This window comes from Stigmatopora argus, chromosome 22, assembly GCF_051989625.1.
Source record: "Stigmatopora argus isolate UIUO_Sarg chromosome 22, RoL_Sarg_1.0, whole genome shotgun sequence".
Lineage (NCBI taxonomy): Eukaryota > Metazoa > Chordata > Actinopteri > Syngnathiformes > Syngnathidae > Stigmatopora > Stigmatopora argus.
Window position 1 is genome coordinate 11143828 of NC_135408.1, and position 21118 is coordinate 11164945.

At 41.7% G+C, this 21118-nt stretch overlaps 3 protein-coding genes across 9 annotated transcripts in view; 1 reads left to right on the plus strand and 2 right to left on the minus strand.

Moving 5' to 3' along the window:
• kcnk12l (potassium channel, subfamily K, member 12 like) overlaps positions 1-1363 on the minus strand; it is a 3675-nt gene extending 2312 nt beyond the window's left edge. For all 3 annotated transcript variants that reach the window (XR_013298081.1, XR_013298080.1, XM_077592170.1), the window contains exons 1-2: positions 1172-1363; positions 390-718 (exon numbers count right to left, since the gene is read on the minus strand). Coding sequence is in view for 1 of the 3 variants with exons in the window: in XM_077592170.1 (XP_077448296.1) it covers positions 390-708 (319 nt within the window). In the remaining 2 variants the exon portion in view is untranslated. The remainder of the gene's footprint in view (positions 1-389; positions 719-1171) is intronic.
• The window catches only part of ccdc61 (coiled-coil domain containing 61), a 22206-nt gene extending 2037 nt beyond the window's left edge, over positions 1-20169 (plus strand). The window contains exons 2-16 of one of the 2 annotated variants that reach the window (XR_013298079.1): positions 32-73; positions 258-1425; positions 1633-1747; positions 3016-3171; positions 3255-3337; positions 7893-8053; positions 8119-8271; positions 8341-8551; positions 8632-8714; positions 9316-9482; positions 9611-9689; positions 9747-9941; positions 10014-10384; positions 14019-14088; positions 19004-20169. Coding sequence is in view for 1 of the 2 variants with exons in the window: in XM_077592167.1 (XP_077448293.1) it covers positions 1723-1747; positions 3016-3171; positions 3255-3337; positions 7893-8053; positions 8119-8271; positions 8341-8551; positions 8632-8714; positions 9316-9482; positions 9611-9689; positions 9747-9941; positions 10014-10047; positions 10139-10300 (1509 nt within the window). In the remaining variant the exon portion in view is untranslated. Of the gene's footprint in view, positions 1-31; positions 74-257; positions 1426-1632; positions 1748-3015; positions 3172-3254; positions 3338-7892; positions 8054-8118; positions 8272-8340; positions 8552-8631; positions 8715-9315; positions 9483-9610; positions 9690-9746; positions 9942-10013; positions 10883-14018; positions 14089-19003 lie in introns of those variants that run through there. The other variant, XM_077592167.1, reaches the window with a different exon arrangement.
• Positions 10543-21118, minus strand: part of atrxl (ATRX chromatin remodeler, like) — a 21663-nt gene continuing 11087 nt past the window's right edge. For 3 of the 4 annotated variants that reach the window (XM_077592162.1, XM_077592164.1, XM_077592161.1), the window contains 25 exons: positions 19440-19579; positions 19162-19314; positions 18996-19095; positions 18290-18422; positions 18025-18210; positions 17816-17948; positions 17342-17451; positions 16547-16690; positions 16298-16475; positions 15370-15507; positions 15120-15295; positions 14932-15049; positions 13999-14138; positions 13871-13917; positions 13338-13402; positions 13035-13152; positions 12871-12959; positions 12477-12582; positions 12229-12406; positions 11957-12148; positions 11606-11749; positions 11457-11528; positions 11288-11383; positions 11076-11204; positions 10543-10982 (listed from right to left, as the gene is read on the minus strand). In XM_077592162.1, coding sequence (XP_077448288.1) covers positions 10890-10982; positions 11076-11204; positions 11288-11383; positions 11457-11528; positions 11606-11749; positions 11957-12148; positions 12229-12406; positions 12477-12582; positions 12871-12959; positions 13035-13152; positions 13338-13402; positions 13871-13917; positions 13999-14138; positions 14932-15049; positions 15120-15295; positions 15370-15507; positions 16298-16475; positions 16547-16690; positions 17342-17451; positions 17816-17948; positions 18025-18210; positions 18290-18422; positions 18996-19095; positions 19162-19314; positions 19440-19579 — 3178 coding nt within the window. In that variant the 3' untranslated portion in view covers positions 10543-10889. The remainder of the gene's footprint in view (positions 10983-11075; positions 11205-11287; positions 11384-11456; positions 11529-11605; positions 11750-11956; positions 12149-12228; positions 12407-12476; positions 12583-12870; positions 12960-13034; positions 13153-13337; positions 13403-13870; positions 13918-13998; positions 14139-14931; positions 15050-15119; positions 15296-15369; positions 15508-16297; positions 16476-16546; positions 16691-17341; positions 17452-17815; positions 17949-18024; positions 18211-18289; positions 18423-18995; positions 19096-19161; positions 19315-19439; positions 19580-21118) is intronic. The other variant, XM_077592163.1, reaches the window with a different exon arrangement.

Below are 21118 nucleotides of genomic sequence, written 5' to 3' on the forward strand. Positions count from 1 at the left end.
ACACTGACAACAATCGGAATTTTATTTTTAGGGCGGACGTCCTAAAAAGATTCTCCCCACTGGCTTGATGAAGGTATTGCCCTTTACCTGTAATTAAATGTGCTCCTACTTCCGTCAATGGCATTCAGTCAGTTGACTGAATGCCATTGACGGCTATAAAAGTCCAAATATTTTACCGTTTAATGTAAGAAAATGATCTACAAGTGCATTTTTTCCAGATAGCAGCCACGTTCAACTATTCATCCAATCTTTTTCAGCCGTTCAAATGGATGGGACGTCGCCGTGGACCAAAACCCCTCCACTGGTGTCCGTAAAAGCAAAGATGCGCCGTGGTAGTTAGCGAAACCAAATCGCTTTCCAAAGACGCAACGGGAAAATGCAACGCTTACCTATAGTGGAGATGACGGTGGCCACGAAGTAGAAGGCTCCGGAAAAGTCCCAGCGCGGCCTCAACGCGTCCACTCGCACCCCGGCGCCGTTGGCATCCTCGTAGTGCCGCAGGAGGCCGCGCAGGGCGGCCGGGCGGACGCCGTATCGTTGCGTAAAGTTGGCCAGCTGCCGCGTCCACAGGCGCCGGGCGCGCAGCTCGAAGGGCCGTTCCAGGGCGGAGAAAATGGCGGCCCCGCACACCAGGTAGAGAAGAATCAGGGCGGCCAGGAGGAAGAAACGAGCGTTGTCCACAGTGACGGGCGCCTTCCTCCGAGCCATGACTGACTGACTGCAACCACAACACGCAAACATCACTTTGAATTCATTGCCAATTTATTCTTATACAAATCACATATTTCCTCATAAATGATCATCAGGTACTCGAGATATCAGAGAAAAGGATCAGCTGATTTATCTTTTTTTTTTTCTCTATTTCTCTTTTATTGTATAAAAACAATCCTAGAAAGATCATATTTATCATTTCTCCTTTTTGGTGGCTTAATTGGATCCTCCAAGTTTTGTCGTTCAATGGCGGCAGTATACGACGACTACCCACGTAATGAAATTACGTTTTAATGGAGGTCAAATGCAGAAATGTAATGCATAATTAGCAAACAAAAACTCATTTTGGTTGAATTCACAAATTGCTGTGCATATGCAAGCAGTGTAAATGAAGGACAGATTTTAAAGTGTGAGGACACAAAATACAAATGAGTTTGCGTTAAAAAGATTTGTACCTTACCAGGTGGACAGCAGTTTTCCTTGCACGACGGCTATTCATCCGCTGAATGATGACCAGCGAGAAGAAGCGAGCCCCTTCACTTTTTTCTTTTTTTTGTTTGTCCAAGCGCCGCTACTGAAGGGTACTTGACGCGTCACGCACTGACATCATTGTTTTCCCTCCCACAGCATCCGTCTTGAAGCCCACCCTGCTCAGCCCACCTTGCATAAACTCCTAGAATGAAGATTCTCCGCCACAACCACGCTGATATTTGGGTGCATGAACATTTTCTGCTTTTCTATAACATGTCAAATCAAATTGAATTCAGTTTGCTGTTGTGTTCTGTGTTTTTATTTGAATTCTAAGAATCTGCTCATCTAAAATGTAGGCCTTTTGTGTGTAGTGTCTGCCTGAGCTTGGCTGGACAGCTGTTTAAGGAGCTTCTGAAGGCTTATTTATTTATTTTTTTGTCATGGCTGCAGCGGAGGAGGCGATTGTTGTCAGCCTGCTGCTTTCATCTCGTGTGGAGGTGCAACTAAGAGGTGGAAAGGCTTCCTTCAAATGACCAACGGATGACCGAGTCGCTGCCTGAAGCAGGTGCGGATATGTTTGCCTGTCAAACTAAATATGGTCTTATTTGCAATTTTTTAATCCCGTTATATATTCCATCTAATCAACGACTTTCTCCGCCAAGGAGCAGTAATTCAATCACATTAGGTTAAGACAAATGACTATTATCAAATGACCGACAAATGGCTTTAATTAGCCAACTGTGCCTTTAATTCAAGACACTCACTGAATTTTTAGGAGGTGCCCGGGTTACCCATTTGTTTTTATTTTTATTTTGTATTAGGATTCCCATGGGGTTGTTTCCAGCCATAAATATAATGTCAAGGAATACCAAAAAATTGATTTTATCATCATTTTTAATATTGTTTGACCTTAACATTTATATGATGCTTTTTTCCTGGGTAACCCATTGTTTCTTATTTTTATTTTGTATATTAGGATTCCTCTGGGGTTGTTTCCAGCCATAATTATACAGTGACTACCTCAAGGAATACAAAAAAAACAAAATTTTATAATCATTTTTAATATTATTTTACCTTAACGTTGAAATGCTGCGTTTTTGCAAGGAGAAAAGCATTTTGAAAAAACTTTAAGGGACTGCTTGGCTGTGATAAGCATCGACAATATAAAAAAATACCCGAGGAGGGCGCTAAAGAGCAAAAATAGCCAAATGAAGTAGAAGAAGCAGCGTGCAGAAAAAAACAGAAGAAGAAGAATTGAACCATTCCCGGTAGTTGAACCGCCTCGAGTCCTATTTATTATGGAGATCAAATTAAAATGGCAAAAAACAGATTTAATTGTCGTTGAATGACCTAACCGAGTCAAAACACAAATGTTTTCCCACAATTAGCTGTTTGCTGGTCACTAGCGCCTTCAATACCGATCGCCGCCCCGAAAGGTAAATGTTTCTCTTCTGATTTTTGCACGAAAAACGCAACGCGACGTGCTCCATTTTTTTTCGCAAAGTTTGATTGGAAGCGTGCATCGTAGTTCTCGGCGTCGTTGCCGTATCGAGTTTGCTAGTTAGCTAAAGCTAGTTGTTGTTTTTGTTTGCTAGCTTGTTTCATCGATATATTTAGTCCAGCGCAAACGAACGTATATAGTAAAAAAAAAAGTATCTCATCCAGTTTGATAAAATGAGCTATTTTGGTTGTCTAATTGTAGCGATCGAACATTTGACCAAATCTTTGCAACTAAAAGCATTTCCTGAGATTCCAATTATGTTTACCATGATATGATTTTTGAAAGATATTCTGGGTTAGCAGCATCCTGATTTGTTTTTTTCCCTGACACAGATCAAAAAATGGAGGAGAGCTCGGAGGTGATGGAGAACCTGGTCTTCCGGGGAGTGGACTTTACGGTGAAGGTCCAAGTGGATAAAGGCGCTCTGCTGGTAGAAATCTCGGATTCCAAAACAGCGGATCAATGGAAAGAGGAATTCGATCCACCGTGTAAATTGCGTCAGCTGTCGTTCACCGACGTACCTTTTAATGCGTCGCATTGACTTATTCCGTTTTAAATTTTCTTCCCTCAGACATCGAAGACCTGACACGGAAAACCGGCAACTTTAAACAATTCCCCATTTTCTGTAGCATGTTGGAGTCGGCGGTGAGAAAGGTACGTGGCACAATCTTTTATTTGACTGAAGCGGGAGGATGTTACAAGCCGCGTGAGCTGGAGCGAAGCAGCATTCGGTTAGCGTCCACTGGAGCAGAAAAAAATGTGCAGAATCGCGGTCCTTTTTTTCCGGCACGTAAACGCAGGAATTTTCTGTGCCTTTCGGTCAAACGCCTCAACCGGACTGCCACCATTCATCCACCATCCAATTAATTGAATTTCAATTTTTCCGATATTTGACGCTTTGGAGACATTGTTGACCTAAAAATGCCCAAATTCCTCTTAGTACACAAATGTCTCTTAGTAATTTTTGTATATTTTTTATGTTTAGTTCATTTTTTGAAACAAGATAGTAAGGCTTTTTTTCCCCTCAAAAAACGACATAGTATAGTAAGGCTTTTTTCTTAAAAAACGACATAGTATAGTAAGGCTTTTTTTCTTCTTAAAAAACGACATAGTATAGTAAGGCTTTTTTTTATCAAAAAATGACAAAGTATAGCAAGGCTTTTTTTCCCTTAAAAAATGACATAGTATAGTAAGGCTTTTTTCTTCTAAAAAAACGACAGTATAGTAAGGCTTTTTTTTCTTAAAAAACGACATAGTATAGTAAGGCTTTTTTTCTTAAAAAACAACATAGTATAGTAAGGCTTGTTTTCTTAAAAAAATGACATAGTATAGTAAGGCTTTTTTTCTTAAAAAACGACATAGTATAGTAAGGCTTTATTTCTTAAAAAATGACATAGTATAGTAAGGCTTTTTTTCCTTAAAAAAAAACGACATAGTATAGTAAGGCTTTTTTTTTTCTTAAAAAACAACATGGTATAGTAAGGCTTTTTTTCTTAAAAAAAACGACATAGTATAGTAAGGCTTTTTTCTTAAAAAACGACATAGTATAGTAAGGCTTTTTTTCTTAAAAACGTCATAGTATAGTCAGGCTTTTTTTTTTCTTAAAAATATATATAAGGCTTTTTTTCTTAAAAAACGACATAGTATAGTATGGCTTTTTTGTCTAAAAAACAACATAGTATAGTAAGGCTTTTTTCTTAAAAAACGACATAGTATAGTAAGGTTTTTTTTCTTAACAAACGATGATGTATAGTAAGGCTTTTTTTCTTAAAAAACGACATAGTATAGTAAGGCTTTTTTTCCTCAAAAACGACATGGTATAGTAAGGCTTTTTTTCTTAAAAAACGACATAGTATAGTAAGGCCTTTTTCGTTAAAAAACGACATAGTATAGTAAGGCTTTTTTATCTTAAAAACGACATAGTATAGTAAGGCGCTTTTTTCTTTAAAAAAACGACACCGTATAGTAAGGCTTTTTTTGTCTAAAAAACGACATAGTATAGTAAGGCTTTTTTCTTAAAAAACGACATAGTATAGTAAGGCTTTTTTCTTAAAAAACGACATAGTATAGTAAGGCTTTTTTTTCCTTAAAAAACGACATAGTATAGTAAGGCTTTTTTTCTTAAAAAAACAACATAGTATAGTAAGGCTTGTTTTCTTTAAAAAATGACATAGTATAGTAAGGCTTTTTTTCTTAAACGACATAGTATAGTAAGACTTTATTTCTTAAAAAATGACAAAGTATAGTAAGGCTTTTTTTCTTAAAAAACGACAGTGTAGTAAGGCTTTTTTTCTTAAAAAACGACATAGTATAGTAAGGCTTTTTTTCTCAAAAAAGGACATAGTATAGTAAGGCTTTTTTTCCTAAAAAACGACATAGTATAGTAAGGCTTTTTTTTTCTTAAAAAACAACATGGTATAGTAAGGCTTTTTTTCTTAAAAGACGACATAGTATAGTAAGGCTTTTTTCTTAAAAAACGACAGTATAGTAAGGCCTTTTTCGTAAAAAAACGACATAGTATAGTAAGGCTTTTTTTTGTAAAAAAAAAAAAAAAAACGACATAGTATAGTAAGGCTTTTTTTCTTAAAAACGTCAGAGTATAGTCAGGCTTTTTTTTTTCTTAAAAAACGACATAGTATAGTAAGGCTTTTTTTCTTTAAAACGACATAGTATAGTGAGGCTTTTTTTCCTCAAAACGACATAGTAAAGTAAGGCTATTTTTCTCAAAAAACGACATAGTATAGTAAGGCTTTTTTTCCTCAAAAATCGACATAGTATAGTAAGGCTTTTTTTCTTAAAAACGACATAGTATAGTAAGGCTTTTTTTCCTCAAAAAACAACATAGTATAGTAAGGCTTTTTTTCTTAAAAACGACATAGTATAGTAAGGCTTTTTTTCTTAAAAAACGACATAGTATAGTAAGGCTTTTTTTTTCTTAAAAAACGACATAGTATAGTAAGGCTTTTTTTCCTAAAAAAAACGACATAGTATAGTAAGGCTTTTTTTCTTAAAAAACGACATAGTATAGTAAGGCTTTTTTTCTTAAAAAACGACATAGTATAGTAAGGCTTTTTTTTCTTAAAAAACGACATAGTATAGTAAGGCTTTTTTTCTTAAAAAACGACATAGTATAGTAAGGCTTTTTTTCTTAAAAAACGACATAGTATAGTAAGGCTTTTTTTTCTTAAAAAACGACAGTATAGTAAGGCTTTTTTTCTTAAAAAACGACATAGTATAGTAAGGCTTTTTTTCGTAAAAAAACAACATAGTATAGTAAGGCTTCCTTTCTTAAAAAACTACATAGTATAGTAAGGCTTTTTTTTCCTTAAAAAACAACAACATAGTATATATAGTAAGGCTTTTTTTCTTTAAAAAACGACATAGTATAGTAAGGCTAAGAGAGTCGGAGAATAAATCTGACTTCTGATTCTTCTCCTTCTAGATGTTGCTGTGGTCCAGTGGCAAAAACATTGGGTCAGAACTTGAGGTGGGAATCAGGTTGGAGTTCAATTCCACTCTTTGCAATTCTCAAATTGTTTATTGAGGTAATGAAAAGGATAGATATAACTTCCAATCCTGAAGTCACTGTGGTCCAGTGGCAAAGACAATGGGTCAAAATTTAAGGTGGACACAAGTTCAAATCTGGAGTGAGTTCAATTCCACTCTTTGCAATTCTCACACTGTTTATTGAGGTAATGAAAAGGATAAATATAACTTCCAATCACATCAGTTCAGAAGTCACTGTGGTCCAGTGGCAAAGACAATGGGTCAGACAGACCTCAAGTTAGTGGATTTAACTGCCATGTGGGAGACTGGGGTTCGAATCCTGCTCTCGTTTGACTGATCACTACACTATGTAGTTCAGTAAATGGGTAATCCTTATTTCATTAAAATAAACACTTAGTCATTTTTTTCAGCAAAACAATTTGTTCCGGTCAGCCGACGGCTGACCGGAAGACAGTTGGGGGGCGGGGTTCCTGGTGGCGTTCGACAGTCGGCCTTCGGCCGACTGCCGACGCCACGCAGTCGTCGACACCGGGACGTGAACCCTCGACACCCACGCCGCAGGCAGGTGACTAACCCACTGCACCACGAGGCGGCCCGCCTATACATGATTGGAAGTTATATTTATCCTTTTCATTACCAAATAAACAATTTGAGAATTGCAAAGAGTGGACTTGAACTCACTCCTGATTTGAACTTGTGTCCACCTTAAATTTCAACCTGTTATCTTTGCCACTAGACCACAGTGACTTCTGAAATGACATGATTGGAAGTTATACTCATCCTTTTCAATACCTCAATAAACAATTTGAGAATTGCAAAGAGTGGACTTGAACTCACTCCTGATTTGAACTTGTGTCCACCTTAAATTTCAACCCATTGTCTTTGCCACTAGACCACAGTGACTTCTGAAATGACATGATTGGAAGTTATACTCATCCTTTTCAATACCTCAATAAACAATTTGAGAATTGCAAAGAGTGGACTTGAACTCACTCCTGATTTGAACTTGTGTCCACCTTAAATTTTGACCCATTGTCTTTGCCACTAGACCACAGTGACTTCTGAAATGATGTGATTGGAAATTATACTCATCCTTTTCAATACCTCAATAAACAATTTGAGAATTGCAAAGAGTGGACTTGAACTCACTCCTGATTTGAACTTGTGTCCACCTTAAATTTCAACCCATTATCTTTGCCGCTAGACCACAGTGACTTCTGAAATGACATGATTGGAAGTTATACTCATCCTTTTCAATACCTCAATAAACAATTTGAGAATTGCAAAGAGTGGACTTGAACTCACTCCTGATTTGAACTTGTGTCCACCTTAAATTTTGACCCATTGTCTTTGCCACTGGACCACAGTGACTGAGTTTTTTGATGAAAAAAGCCTTACTATACTATGTCATTTTTTTTAAGAAGAAAAAAACTTACTACCCTGTCATTTTTTAACAAAAAAGACTTACTATACCATGTCATTTTTTAACAAAAAAGACTTACTATACCATGTCATTTTTTAAGAAAAAAGCCTTACTTTATGTCGTATGCCTTACACTATGTCGTTTTTTAGGGGAAAAAAAGCCTTACTATACTATGTCGTTTTTTAAAGAAAAAAAGCCTTACTTAACCACAACTGTTTGTACATATACAATGGCCAAGGAGTAAAGAAATGTAACCCTTTTTGTTTAATTTTTTTGCAGACCAGCGATTCGGTCACTCTGGACCTGTTGACCTATGCCGACCTGGAACTGCTGCGGAACAGGAAAGCCGGAGTGGTGGGCCGCCCTCGAGGCCACGCGCAGTCGTCGGCTCTCACCGCCAAACGCTACCTCATTCTCATCTACACCGTGGAGTTTGACAGGTTTTTTTTACCCGACTTTTGAGTTGCCTCCGCGCTCTCTCCTCACGTGACTCGACCCTCCGCAGGATACACTACCCTTTGCCGCTGCCGTACATCGGCAAGCCGGATCCGGCCGCCTTGCAGAAGGAAATCAGGACCCTCAGGGCTGAACTCTGCGCGCTGACCTCTCGGGGGGCGGGCGAGTCGGCGGAACTTGAAATCCGTCGCTTGCGAGCCGAGTAAGTGGGAGAAGGCGGCCGTTCTGGATGTTCTTTGGCGCTCACGTTTTGTTTTGTTTTTTTCCCCAGGCTGGCTCTGATGAAAGAGGAGAAAGACGCCATCGCCAAGGTCTTGGAGCGTCTGCAGCCGGGCAGGACCCCCGCCATCCCCTCCGGCCCTCCGGAGAGGAGGGCTCGGGACGCGGTGAGGAGCCTGGAGGAGCAGCTGCTCAAGGAGAGGGCCAAGAGTCAGCACTCGGCCAGCAAACGCTGCCGGGAACAGCGACACCTCGTGGAGCAGGTGAAGGCGCTTGAAAAATGCCCCTTTCTCTGCCTTTGCGGCGACTCTTGACTCTTTTTCCCCCCCTCCTCCGCTTTCAGTTGGAGCAGCTGAGAGCGTCCGAGTGTGCGCTCCGTCTCCACGTCAAGAGTCTCACCAACGAACTGGCGCTGTTGCGCAGAAGGTGGGTGGCAGATCCCGTCACTTTGCAAACAATCGCGTGGAAAAAGATAGCCAGATTTCAGCCCCACTATGTGCAGTCATTTTTATTTTTCACATGGTCACGCTGGACAGACAAGGATATTGCAAGGAAAAAAATAAATTAGATTCCCACATCTTCCAACTTGTTACTTTAAAACTGCAACGGAAAAGAGGTGAGTCGGTAAATGACATAGTGGATGGGAGGTGGGTGGGATACTTAGCTCATGAAGTAAAGCGCCTGCCTACCATGCGAAAGGTAGTTGGATCGATCCCCACATTTTCCAACTTGTCACTTTATAGCTGAAACAGAAAAATAGTGAGCTGGTCTGTGGTAGAGTAGGGAGGTGACCAAACAATAAGAATGGCCTGCACAAAAAATAGCTGGACTATACATGGTCAATTTTTTGAAGAAAAACCCTTACTATATACATCAGGGGTGGCCAACACCGGTCCTGGAGCGCCACTATCCAGTCTGTTTTCCATGTCGACCTCCACCAGCACACCTGAATCAAACAATCGGGATCAGTATCAAGCTTCTGGACAATAAATCTCTCCCACTCACCTTACCTTACCTCACTTTGAAGCAGGGGGACGCCCGGGTCTGGACGTGCGGATACCTATGGCTCGCGCAACCCCGTCCGGGGGCGCTCGGGATCCAGGGAACGGCGAGACGAGCGAGCGCCCAGGTCGACGGAACGCCGAACGAGACTGGACTCGGCGGGGCCGCGAAGGCCGTCGCCTTCTCCCACGGGTAGGAACAACATTTTCTATTTTAGAGCATTTCGTCCCCAATTTAGACCCGTTGACCAATTGCGTCACCCAGACATCCATGACTGTATTTGCCAGACTATAAGTGGCGTTTGTTCTCTCCGACCGCAGGCTCTCGAGTGCCCCGCTTCGACCCCACGGCGTACATCCAGGACAGACAGCGCCGCTTACGCGAATCCGAACTGAAAAAGTAAGTCCTCCGTTCCGCCGAGCCCAAGGTTCGCCTCATTATCGGTTACCGTCCCAGACAGCTGAAAGTGCGGCGAGACTTGATGGCGTCGCCGCTCCTCGAGCGAGGGCGGTCCCGCTCCAGGGAGGCTCGTCTCCGGTCGCGAGCCTCCGGCGTCCGAGGTCGGAGTTTGTCGGCGGAGCGGCGGGGGAGCGCCAACTCCTCGGAGAGCTCCCTGCTGGACATGGAGGAAATGACCGAGGCGCTGCTCAGGTACTAACTAAACCCAGACGGCGTTACCGGTTACGGTGGTGCGTCTTCTCATCGGCTTCCGCTTTCTACCAGGGGACGGAAACGGACCTTTAACGGCCCCACCGCGGTGAGTGTTTCAATATCTTTAAACTCATTCCCTATCGAGAACTTTACTCCGAAGTTAATTCTTCCCCCCACTGTGTACTTTGTTTTAACAGTCCAGAGGTAGCCTGCTAACCCGGAAGGCCCTGAGCAGCACTCCGACATACAGAACCAAGAATAAAGAGAGCTCCACGGACGCCGGCGCGGACTTGTCGGAGATAGACGCCAGGCTTCAGGCCCTGCAGGAGTGCATGAGGGACTTGGACACGGGATATTGACCAAGTCCACGTCTTTTTGCAGCTCCGGACGTCAAAAAACTTAGGACTGACTACGCCAACTTTTAGCAGATGAAAGCTATCGCGGTGAGTCTAGAGTACTTTACATGATGGTTTTCGCTGTTTTTTTTAATTAACTTAATGTGACAATAATTTAAATACGTTTGGCAGTTCTACACATTCCGTCTTTCAAATTGAACAATTTTGTTAGAAATGGCTATTTTTGTAATTAAATAAACCTTAAATTATGCAAGCTTCTTCAATCACTTTAATGAAAAGAATACAAAATCGTTACAAAAAGTTAAGATGCGGCAATTACAAAGGCATCGAAAGTACGCCACCTTGGTCTCGCTCAATGTGAAATTTGGAGTCATTCTTTCCTCTAATAATCAGTAGTAACATTTAGAAAGCACCCCCCAAAAGGTTATATAGGCACGTGACAAATTCCGTCACAATAAAGTGCTTCATGCAGAGAACTTGCACAAAAAAAGCTGAAAGGATTGAAACTGTGACGCTATCCAAAAAAGGCACTAAAGACGATGAACTGAACGCATGTCTAACAAATACAAAGTTGTTCATTGTTCACCTTGACTTATGTGGTTTTTTGTTCGCTGGCAGCGGGCGTGGTGTCGGCCATCTCGTGACTCTGTCGATCGCTTAATATGGTCTGGATGTGCAGTGTGAGCTGCAACCAAAGCACGGGTCGACATTGAAAATGGAACTTTTATCAAGTGTCAAAATAAAGGCAAAGTAAAAGCAAGTCATTCTGTCAACTTACAGTTCGCTGCTCTTCGAGAAGTTCCGCGTACGAGGCTTTCTTGCGCTCGAGCACCTTTGTGTCGATTTGTTTCCAGTACGTGGCCTTCTGCCTGATCTGATCTGGGGACAGATGCCGATTCTGCGTCCACTGGAACACAACGTAAACACGTATCGCGCCAAACTCGTGAAGCCGGCGCGTTCCCGACCGAGTTCCTCGCGCTCTCAACTTACCACTTGTCGGATGTATTCCTCCAGCGGGTAATCCGGCATCACTTGCACCGACTGGAAGGCTTCGGCTAATTTTCCGCAGCTCTGGTTCAGCAAAACCTGCAAAAGGACACGTCGGGTTCGTGTGGGTCGGGCGCCGAGCGGCCGGCCGGTCGTGGGATGCGGCGTTTACCATCAGCTCTTCGTTCGTCCTCATGTTCAGGGTGTCGAGTCGGATTTCCAGGGGGGCGCCGGATGTGTGCGACTAAAACACAGAGGGACGCGCGTTTGGCCACGGCGCGTGTGTAATGGCGCCGTACAGCGTAGCGTACGGCTCGTTACCTCGGCCCGATACTCGTCCCAGGCGTCTTTGCGTTCCGCCTCGGTGAGCTCCTCCTCTTGCTTGTGGTCCAACAGAGACGCGTGTTCGTGGTAGCTGACGATCCGGTCTTTGCACTTCTCCAGAAGCATGGCCAGAACGGGATCCTAGCAAAACGGTGAGCTGGTTGACATTCGCAATGTCGTACATTTCCATCGAGCAAATGAATCGAGGTGGCGGACCCACGACATTAGCGCTAGCGAGGCTTACCGAAGACCAGTTTCTAACCACGTCACCTGTCGCCAAAAAAACATCTGAAATCTGGATTGGAGTGACTGCGTACGAGCACTTTTGGCTTCAAGTTCCACTCTTACCTTTGGCTGGTCGGTGCTCATCCGCTTGGTTTTCCGGGAAAGAGGCTCGTCCAGCAAGTCTGGCTCGAACGTGTACAGCTCGGTGAGCTCGGAGAGGGTGAAGTGTCTCTGGATCTGCTGCTGATCCACCACTCGGTAGGACAAAGACTGCTTGGTCACCTGCCGATCGTAGATCTTCTCCTCCATGGTTCCCTGCGGGCCAACGGGAACACCATCAATGCCCGCAAAACAATTGCAAAGAAAACTTGACCAAACCTTTTTTTTTTTTTTACCTGCGCCAAGAAACGATAGACGAAGACTTGCTTGAGCTGTCCAAAGCGGTACACTCGGTAGATGCTCTGTATGTCGTAGGACGGATTCCACGAGGCGTCAAAGACGATCACCCTGTTGGCGGCCACCAAATTGATGCCCAGCGAGCCCGCCCTCGTCGAGATCAGAAAGAGCCGACCGCTGAAGGGAAACGAGATGACGTTCGATTCCTCTCGTGATGAAATATCGTCGTGGAGATTCTTGACTTTACCTTCTATTTTCAGGTTTGTTGAAAATGTCTGCCCATTTTGTTCGCATTGCGGCAGATGTGGAGCCATCCAAACGGTAGTAATCCTTGTTTTTGATCCATCTTCCTCCTGGGTGAACACAGACAGATCTTATTTAATGTAGCATTTGTGTATTCTATGCTAGGGATGTCAAAATAATCCGAACCAGAGGATCTGTGGAACGTTTTCCATCTAATACCTCAGAAATATATTTAAAAAAGCACATCCGGATGGCTATTGCCCCCCCAAATTTGAACAAATGTGCCCTAGCATTAGGGCCAATGAGTTAATACTTCATAATGAAAATATTTGAAAAATGGCACCTTTTTTTTTTACACGATTCTGATTTCCGCGTACCTATCCCATCGACAACGATACCTTTGGACGAGTCCTTTCTTTTCCGGTGAGAAGCCGCCAGGAAATCTTCGATGAGGTCCAACGAGACCAGCGACTGACTGAACACGAGTCTGCGAAAAGTCAAGAAACGTGACCTCGGTTGTCCGGGAACCGACTCGATACCGACGGACGGAAAGGACACGTACACTTTGTCGTTCAACGCTTCCGCCATCCTCAGGATCTCAAACAAGAGCACCAGCTTGCCCGAATGCTCCAAGATGTTGGCGTCGTGTTGAGACAGCATGTTTTGAAACCAGGACTGGCCTAAAGGGGGCGGGCACAAGTAGAAAAATCAACAAATTAGCTGCCAACCTCACAAAGTATATGCGCTGAAGTTGTTAGTAAAAGAAAATGAACTTGGATGACACGGTGAAGGGCTCCCTTGTCAAAATAGATTGGACGCCCATCGCTGTCAAGGGCAGTTACTTAAGTTGGTTGGATGTCAGTACCTTTTTCTTCACTATTTGTCGCCGTGACGTCGTTCGGATCTTCGGTGGCGCTGTTGCCGTGTCTGCTAGAAATTGAAAATAATTATACGAGTTGCAAGTGATTTAATCATTACATGGAGTCAGAATTTCAGGCCATTAAAAAAAGGTGCATTTCTGGTCATTTAACGACAACAAAAATAATCATAAGTGAGTGTTTTTGTCCATTTAACAAAAATAGTAATAATATTCAAAGACCTGGCATCCACATATCTGTACATTTTGAGTTATATAGGCAACTATATATGATTAATTTAATTGTGGTTTTACAATTTTTTTTTTTAGATCATTTTCAATTAAAAATAATGAAATGCAAAAGTAAAAAAAAAATTGAAATACAATCAGCTAAAAGCCCCAAATAACACTTATTTTTCCTCAAAGTATTATACAGCATTTTGCTGGCATAATAATGGTAGCCAATGATATAAACAAAGGCGATAAAACCAAAAAGGACATTATTATTATTATTATTTAATGGTGACTGGAGTTGCTTTTACCTTTTCATGACTGGAGTCCCAGCAACTTTCTTCTTTCCGCCATGTGCCTAACAGTTTAAATATTTCCATTTTAAACCACACCTCATTAAAAATGGTGACATTTTTCTAATGATGATTATTTTTCTTACTTTGCTCTTTTTTTGTTCAGCTTTATGACGGAGTTGCAGGCACCAAGGATGAGTCCAAACACGACCGAGAACCTGAAAATCTTTGAACAGGTTTGCTCCTCCGATCTTCATATTTGCAGCGCCGGCAACGTTACTCACGGCTGAGGAAAGATAAAATAGTTATTGAATGTAACAATTTGAACTATGCAATAGAAAATACCGTCCCCCGTAAACCAACACGTATTTTCCACATCATTAGTATACAGTAATCCTCCCAATATCCCGGACAATGAACCCATGGCCACAAGAAGACAAAGGACTTGGACTAAAACTCCCATTTAACTGTTTTTTTTTATTTATATCAAGCGAAGAGGAACTATTTTTACTGTAAGTACAGTAGTTAAAGTAGTTACATTTGTTAATATATACATTACGGTAATCCCTCTAATATTGCAGTCAATATGGGCACGATAATCGAAAAATCATGAAGTAGGGTCATCCCTATTATAACTTTTTTTTTCAGTGATGAGTCCGAGTAGCAAGTGGCTTCCGCTTCACGAGTTTCAAAAATTAAATATTTGTATTTATTTATTAAAGTTCATGAAAATCTGAATTTCATGAACTTTAATAAATAAATAAAAATATAATTTTTTTTAAAATAATTAATGGCGGAAAGCAGTGAATTCGCGATAGGCGAAGACGCAAAATTTAGCAGTTCAACTTTTGCAGCTTTTCTTTTTTTTCTTTTTAACTCAAAAATGTGAAAATCCACGTTGAAACTCCACTGTTGTTACTAGGACTCAGCACTGAAGAAGAAAAAAAACATGTCGCAGCCATGTCTGGTCTACGTTAACCGCGATATTCGAGAGATTACTGTATATAAATGTAAGAGTTGTGAATCAAAATCCACTATAAATAATTGATTTTTTTTAACCACTGCCAATGTGCACTTACCACTGAGGTGCTGCAGATAGTGACAGTACAACTTATACTGAAGAGGTGAAACTCTGACTTCCACCACATACTCGTACTTGGGAGGCAGAAACTCAGCCAGTTCAGAGTAATCTTTTCTCTAATAAAAAACAAAGACATTACCTGAAGCCATAGTACAATAAACTGACCAATAAAAACCCGGTTCTTACTTGCACACATCCGCTGAGCATGGCGTGGAGGACGTGAGCGCGCCTCTTCATAATCCGAACATCTCTGGGCGTGGAGTCGGCGCATTGGCCGTTCTGGATGGGGTTGACGAAGCGGTTTCGGAATTCCCCCAGCGAGCCCAGAAGGTTGCGCTTGACGAAATTGACCATGCAGTGATCTGCGGAGGAAACCAGAGCGACGCTTGGACCGTGGCCGTGTAGAAAAAAAACGTTGCCAGTGGTGAAAACGTACATTCTACCAGGTTGTTCTGCAGCGGCGTGCCGGTGAGCACCACTCTTCGTCGTGTCTTTACGCCTTGCATGGCTTTGGAAATCTTGGAGCTGACGTTGCGCAAAATGTGCCCTTCGTCACATATGACCAAGTCGGGACCTGGACAAGACAGAACACCCTAAATAAAACATGGGTGTCAAAGTGACGGCCCGGGAGCCAAATCTGGCCCGTCGCATCATTTTGTGCGAGTGTCGACTTTCTGTTTTATGGTGGAATATTTCCTGTTTATTCCCTATTTAAATCAACAATTGCAATCTTTAAATGTAAAATTTTATTTTTTTTGTTTGTGTTCTTTTTATTTTAAAAATCTTGTGTTAAATCTAAAAAAATATATATAAAAATATTTTGTTTTCCACTTGAGTATTGAGCATAATTAAAAAATATTTTGTTTCTTTTTGAAATGAAAACCAAATGATTAAAAGAAAAAAAGCTCAAATAAAAAATATTGTTTTAGATCTATAACAAACTGAATATTTAGGCCTTTTGATCCAGATCTTTGATTCCGATATTTTGTTAAATATCTAAATAGTATATCTAAAATGTTTCCTCTTTCCCCTTTTATTTTTTTACGGTAAATTAACCGTTTTTTTTTTAAACAACTACTTTAAAATATATGATAGATTTAATATTTGCCCTCTTTTCTGATTAAAAAAAACTACAAGAGAATGTTTGCTCTTCAGAGGCTCAATGGGAAGATTTATACTAATTTTAATGTATATTAAAAAAAATCTCTCCATGATCGGAAAAGCTGTCAATTCATTATTCGATTAATCTTGGCAGCCTAGTTGGAAGACATAACCACGATATGGCCCGCGACAAAAAAATAAATTTGACATCCTTGCCCTAAAAGAAAAGGCTCAAGTCACCCAAAAAAGCCAAAGCGGTCTACCTGGATCGACCAGAAGGTTTTTCACTTGCTGCTTTGATTTCGCATCAATCCGCGGGAGTGAGAAGCAGAGATTTCGGTACATTTCGTAGCCCACGATCATCACGCCGCCTGTCTTCTGCCAGGTCTGCAGGGCTAAAAGCCGGGCGTTAAATTGTTTGAGAGTGGCCAGTTCCCAAACCTGCAAAAATTTGGTTATTAGGATTATGAATGCGCATTCGCAGGTCAGTTTAGACACGAGCACTGTCGTACCTTCTCCCGATCCTTGCCCAGATTTTTTTGCCATTTGTTGAACTCGCTAATCCAGTTGAGAACAGTGTTGAGAGGACATACCACCAAGGCTGTTTTCAAATTTAAGCATTGGGACTGTAACACCGTATGCAGGAAGGCAACTACCTGAAAAGATGTATAAAAATACCCCCGGCCCCCAAAAAATCATTCAGCAAAATGGACAGGACATCACAGCTTAACGTAAACCCAATGACACCCTTCCCAGTCCAAATTGATTCGATTTAGAGCTGGGCGATAAAATTATAACGATAATTATCGTGAAATAATTTTTGTCAACAAAAAAATTAAAAACTTTCGAAAAAAAAATCGATAATTTTAAGTTGCAATTACACCACCCGGCCACCACCGAGAACGAGGGCGCTGTTGCAAGATGAACAATAGTTCCAGATCAACGCTCAGAAGAGGAGGATGATGAGGAAACGTGTTTTTAGCATGTTAGCAATAGAGGCTAAAACGGAACATGAAACATGAATGCAAAAGGACAATAACAAAATGAGCGATTATGAGATGCAGGACCACACTGAGCTGACCCACTAAAAGATCCAAGTGATTATTACTTATTATTTGTTTGTTTGAAGCTTTAAATCTCATTATACTTGTATAATGACAATACAAACGTTCAATTAAATGAATAATCAATCATATTTTCATCATTTGCTAGGGCCAACAAAAACCGGGCGACCACAGGCATTTTTTTTGGTTTCCCCTAAAGGTGTATATCTGCTAAAAATCAATGAAAATGAAATGCTTTCAAACCTGCAGTGTCTTTCCCAGGCCCATGCAATGAGCCAGGATGCAACCTGACCCTGGACTGGAGTTGACCTTGTTAACGGACTCGCAACAGTTGTCCCAAATAAACTGGACCCCTGTGGAAGAGGCCACAGAGAAAGAAAAAGAAGTTTCATGAGAAAACATGTTTTTAGCATGTTAGCAATAGAGGCTAACACACAGCATGAACGCAAAAGGACAATAACACGGCCAAAATAAGCGAGTATGAGATGCAGGACAACACCGACCCAACCCACTAAAAGATCCAATGTTTTCTGGAAAAAAGTCAAAATATAAATTAATGCGTGGATTGGGGCAAAACCAATAGGATTTATGTGTTGTAAGAAATCAAAGGGGATTTTTTGGGTTGGATTGCAAATGTGGAATTGTGGCAATTGTGTACAAAAAGTAATCAAGTAATGCGCTGTTTTGGAAAATCTGAGATTGAGTGTGACCACTGACCATCGACTTGGTGAGGCTTGAGTTGAGTCACGAGGTTTCTGTGCACCTGGACCAGAGGTGCTTTGCTCTGCCCATCCTGATCCAGAATCAGCTTGGTGGTGACGGAGCTCTGAGACAACTCCTCAACCACCGTCTAGAAAGCATCGGCGGGCAGTCAACGGCAACCACAACCAGACCCCACTTAGCACTTGTCGCCGCGTCCGCGCTACCTCTCGCCGCTCCTCCATCCGCTGCTCTCTGCTAGCCAGTCTTCGGCAACGCTCCTCCTCCTCTTGCAACGCTTCCTGGGTTTCCGAGCGGAGATTGTCGTCTTGGATGATTTTGCGGATTTTTTTCCGTCCTTTGGGTGTGCCCTGACTGCTGTTGAACTCGCCCTCGGCCTTGTCTCCTTCGTCCTGCGCCGACGTGCCGGAATAGGACATTTTAACTTTTCCTTGCCCGTGATAAACCGCAATTGGTCACGGCGAGGCTTACCTCCTCGTTGCTGCTGTCAGACAAAAAAATGATGGGCACCGGAGTCTTGGCTATAGTTGGAGAGAGGGTTTTCAAGCTCCCCGGGGTCTTGTTTCCAGATGGAGAGAACATTTCCTTGACCTCTGGGGGTGAACTGGAACAACAAAATGGCGGGCGGGCTCATCATTATATCAGACACACCAAAGAAAACAAAAGGGTGACTACTACAAGTTTCTTGACTGTATTTCTTCTGTTCATCTTCGCCCAAAATGTAGAGGGTATAAAGAACAAGGCCAAAACAAAACCGGGACAATGAAAATCAGTTAAAAAAAAGAAGAAGAAAAAGCAGATATGCCATATTTGCCTGAATACAAGTCGTACTTTGGTTGTTGTTTTTTTTGGGCTACAGTTACCTGGGAAACTGTTCGCCAATTGTCCTTCATTTTACTGCTATTGTTACTTTAACCTTAGTTTGTTCTTTGTTTCTGATCAAATTAAAACAATCGCCCTTGCAAAAGTGCGACTTGGAGTTTTTTTTCCCCTCTTCCTTGGTCATTCTTTGGCTGGTGCAAGTTAAATCCAGAAACAATAGAGCAGTTTTATCGACCCTGATAAGACCAAGGTCGGTCATAAATTCAGTACAGTGTATTTTTTGAGAACAACAAATTTTGTAAGGTGTCTTAATAATAAGTAAAGTTGGCAAAAGACTTAAAATGTCCTTGTGTACCTTTCTAGCTGGCGTTCCTCCTCGGACTCACTCAGCTCATCGCTCATATCACTTTCTTCCGGCTCCGACAAGCTACAGTCCATAACTCCGCTCTCGTCAACTGGACACAGAGCGGCGTGGCGTTAAGAAGAATCCCGAGACGACGCTGGAAAAGAGGCGTCCTTACCGCTCGCCCGCTCGGACTTGACTCTCTTCTCGTCTCTTTTTCCTGCCTCTGCCTTGTCGCTTCTTCTGCCTTCATCCAAGAGGAGTTTGCGGCCAAGCAAGGGGTGTCGCTTCAAGCGGGGGCCGTCAGAAGACGACGAGGGCAACTTTTCCCCTGCGATAAACATTCGAAGGACTTCGTCACCAAAAAAAGGAGGCTCGGACTCCCGGTGGACAGAAACCTTCACCAATTGTGATCAGCCCAAAGACTGGCACGAGAGTATTTGACTGAAAACTCACCCTTTTCTTGGACAGTGGGATTTAATTCTCCTTCAGTGTCCGAAGTGGTCTCGTCTTCCCCTTTTTCTTCGTCTGACGAGAGCTCATCGAACGATGAGAGGTTGGCATTGATTTGGGCCAAAAGAATGTTCTTAGCGATTCTTTTAAAAAGTAGAAAAGAAGGACAAGGTAGCTCAAATTCAATACATTGCTTCAGCCAGATAGACAAGTACTAGCATTTAAAGTAGCATAGCATTTCAAGTCGGTCGGTCATTAGAGAGCTGAACAATCAAATTGACTGTAAAAGACAAAAGGGGTGAAGAAGAATTCACTGACAGAGTAAAAGAGTGACAGTTTGAGAAAGACTGGTGAGACATTTTAAGGAGAAAACATTTATTAAGACAAGCAAAGTCGTATGCACAGATGCATGACAGCCAAGACAGACATTTTCGGACTGTAACCGTTTCTAGGAGGGATTTTTTTTTTCCTTTTTATTACATCACCTTTCATGATTTTTGAAGATCAGTATATAAAAAAAAATCTCATGAGACAAGGCAATTAGACCTACAGTAAGTGGAAAAGGTCTCTAACCCATTTGTAGCTCTACAGGTTCAACTTACAAAATGAGGGCATGCCTTTTTTAACACTTATTTTGTGACGGACTGTTTTTTTTTTCTTCTTGTTCCAAGCGTCCTCTGTTAAAAACATTTACAGCTATCAAGTATAAATAAAAAGTGTACGCATTAGGTCACGTACGGGCTCGGTCTAGCTCAGAAGGAAGCGTGTTTGTTGCCATGGACCTCTTCCAGACTTGAGCTCAACTGTCCATCCCGCGTCAAGTCTCGCAGATGCTCGTACGTGCGCCTAATCTTAAAGTAGGTCGTCGACGCGAGTCGCTAGGAGACTGCCGGCCAATCCGAGGTCTTCACAAGCGAAATTGTTACATGGGAGCTGTCTAAGTGGCTACGTTCCGATCAAATAGCACCAGATTTCGGTCCAGGTAAACACAAACAATGTGATCTTCACATTCTTGCTGACCATTTTGCTAGCGAGTCAGAAAAAAATAAAAAAAATAAAGTCATGTTGTCACAAACTACGCAGTCGAGAACTACAAAATCCCACATTTAAGACATTCCTTCCTAACAGCACTGCATTCACTGCTGTGCTGTCAGAAAATCCGACCTGGAGAGAAAAACACGAGAAAGAAACATGGGTGTCATTAAAAAAATAAAAATAAATTTAAAAAAAATTAAAAAGGGGAGAGAAAAAAAGGACATTATCGGAATTTGGATGCTTAAAATTGTTGTTTCACAGCCCACTGTTTAACATTGTTCTCGCTAATCGGAAGCACTGACCTGCAAATTAAATTCCAAACAAATTGTGCTTTTTCTGGAGCGTTAAAACAGTGATTCATTTGAAAAATGAATTAGTTGCCTATTGGTCAATTGATTTCAGCAGTCCTACTTGCTTGGCACTAGTAGCGACATTTTTTTTGTTAGCACACAATCAGTCTAATATTTTGTATTGTTTCCCCCCCAAAAAATGAGGTAGGGGAGTCCTTGTCTCTGTTCTAAAACATACATTAGCCATAGGAGTCTTTTAAAAAGAGGAACTACCGAAAATGTAGCAAAATGTTAAACACAATAAGACAGGCCCTTGAAACATAAAAGAGACTAGATGCCAGTTTTAAAAGTATAACG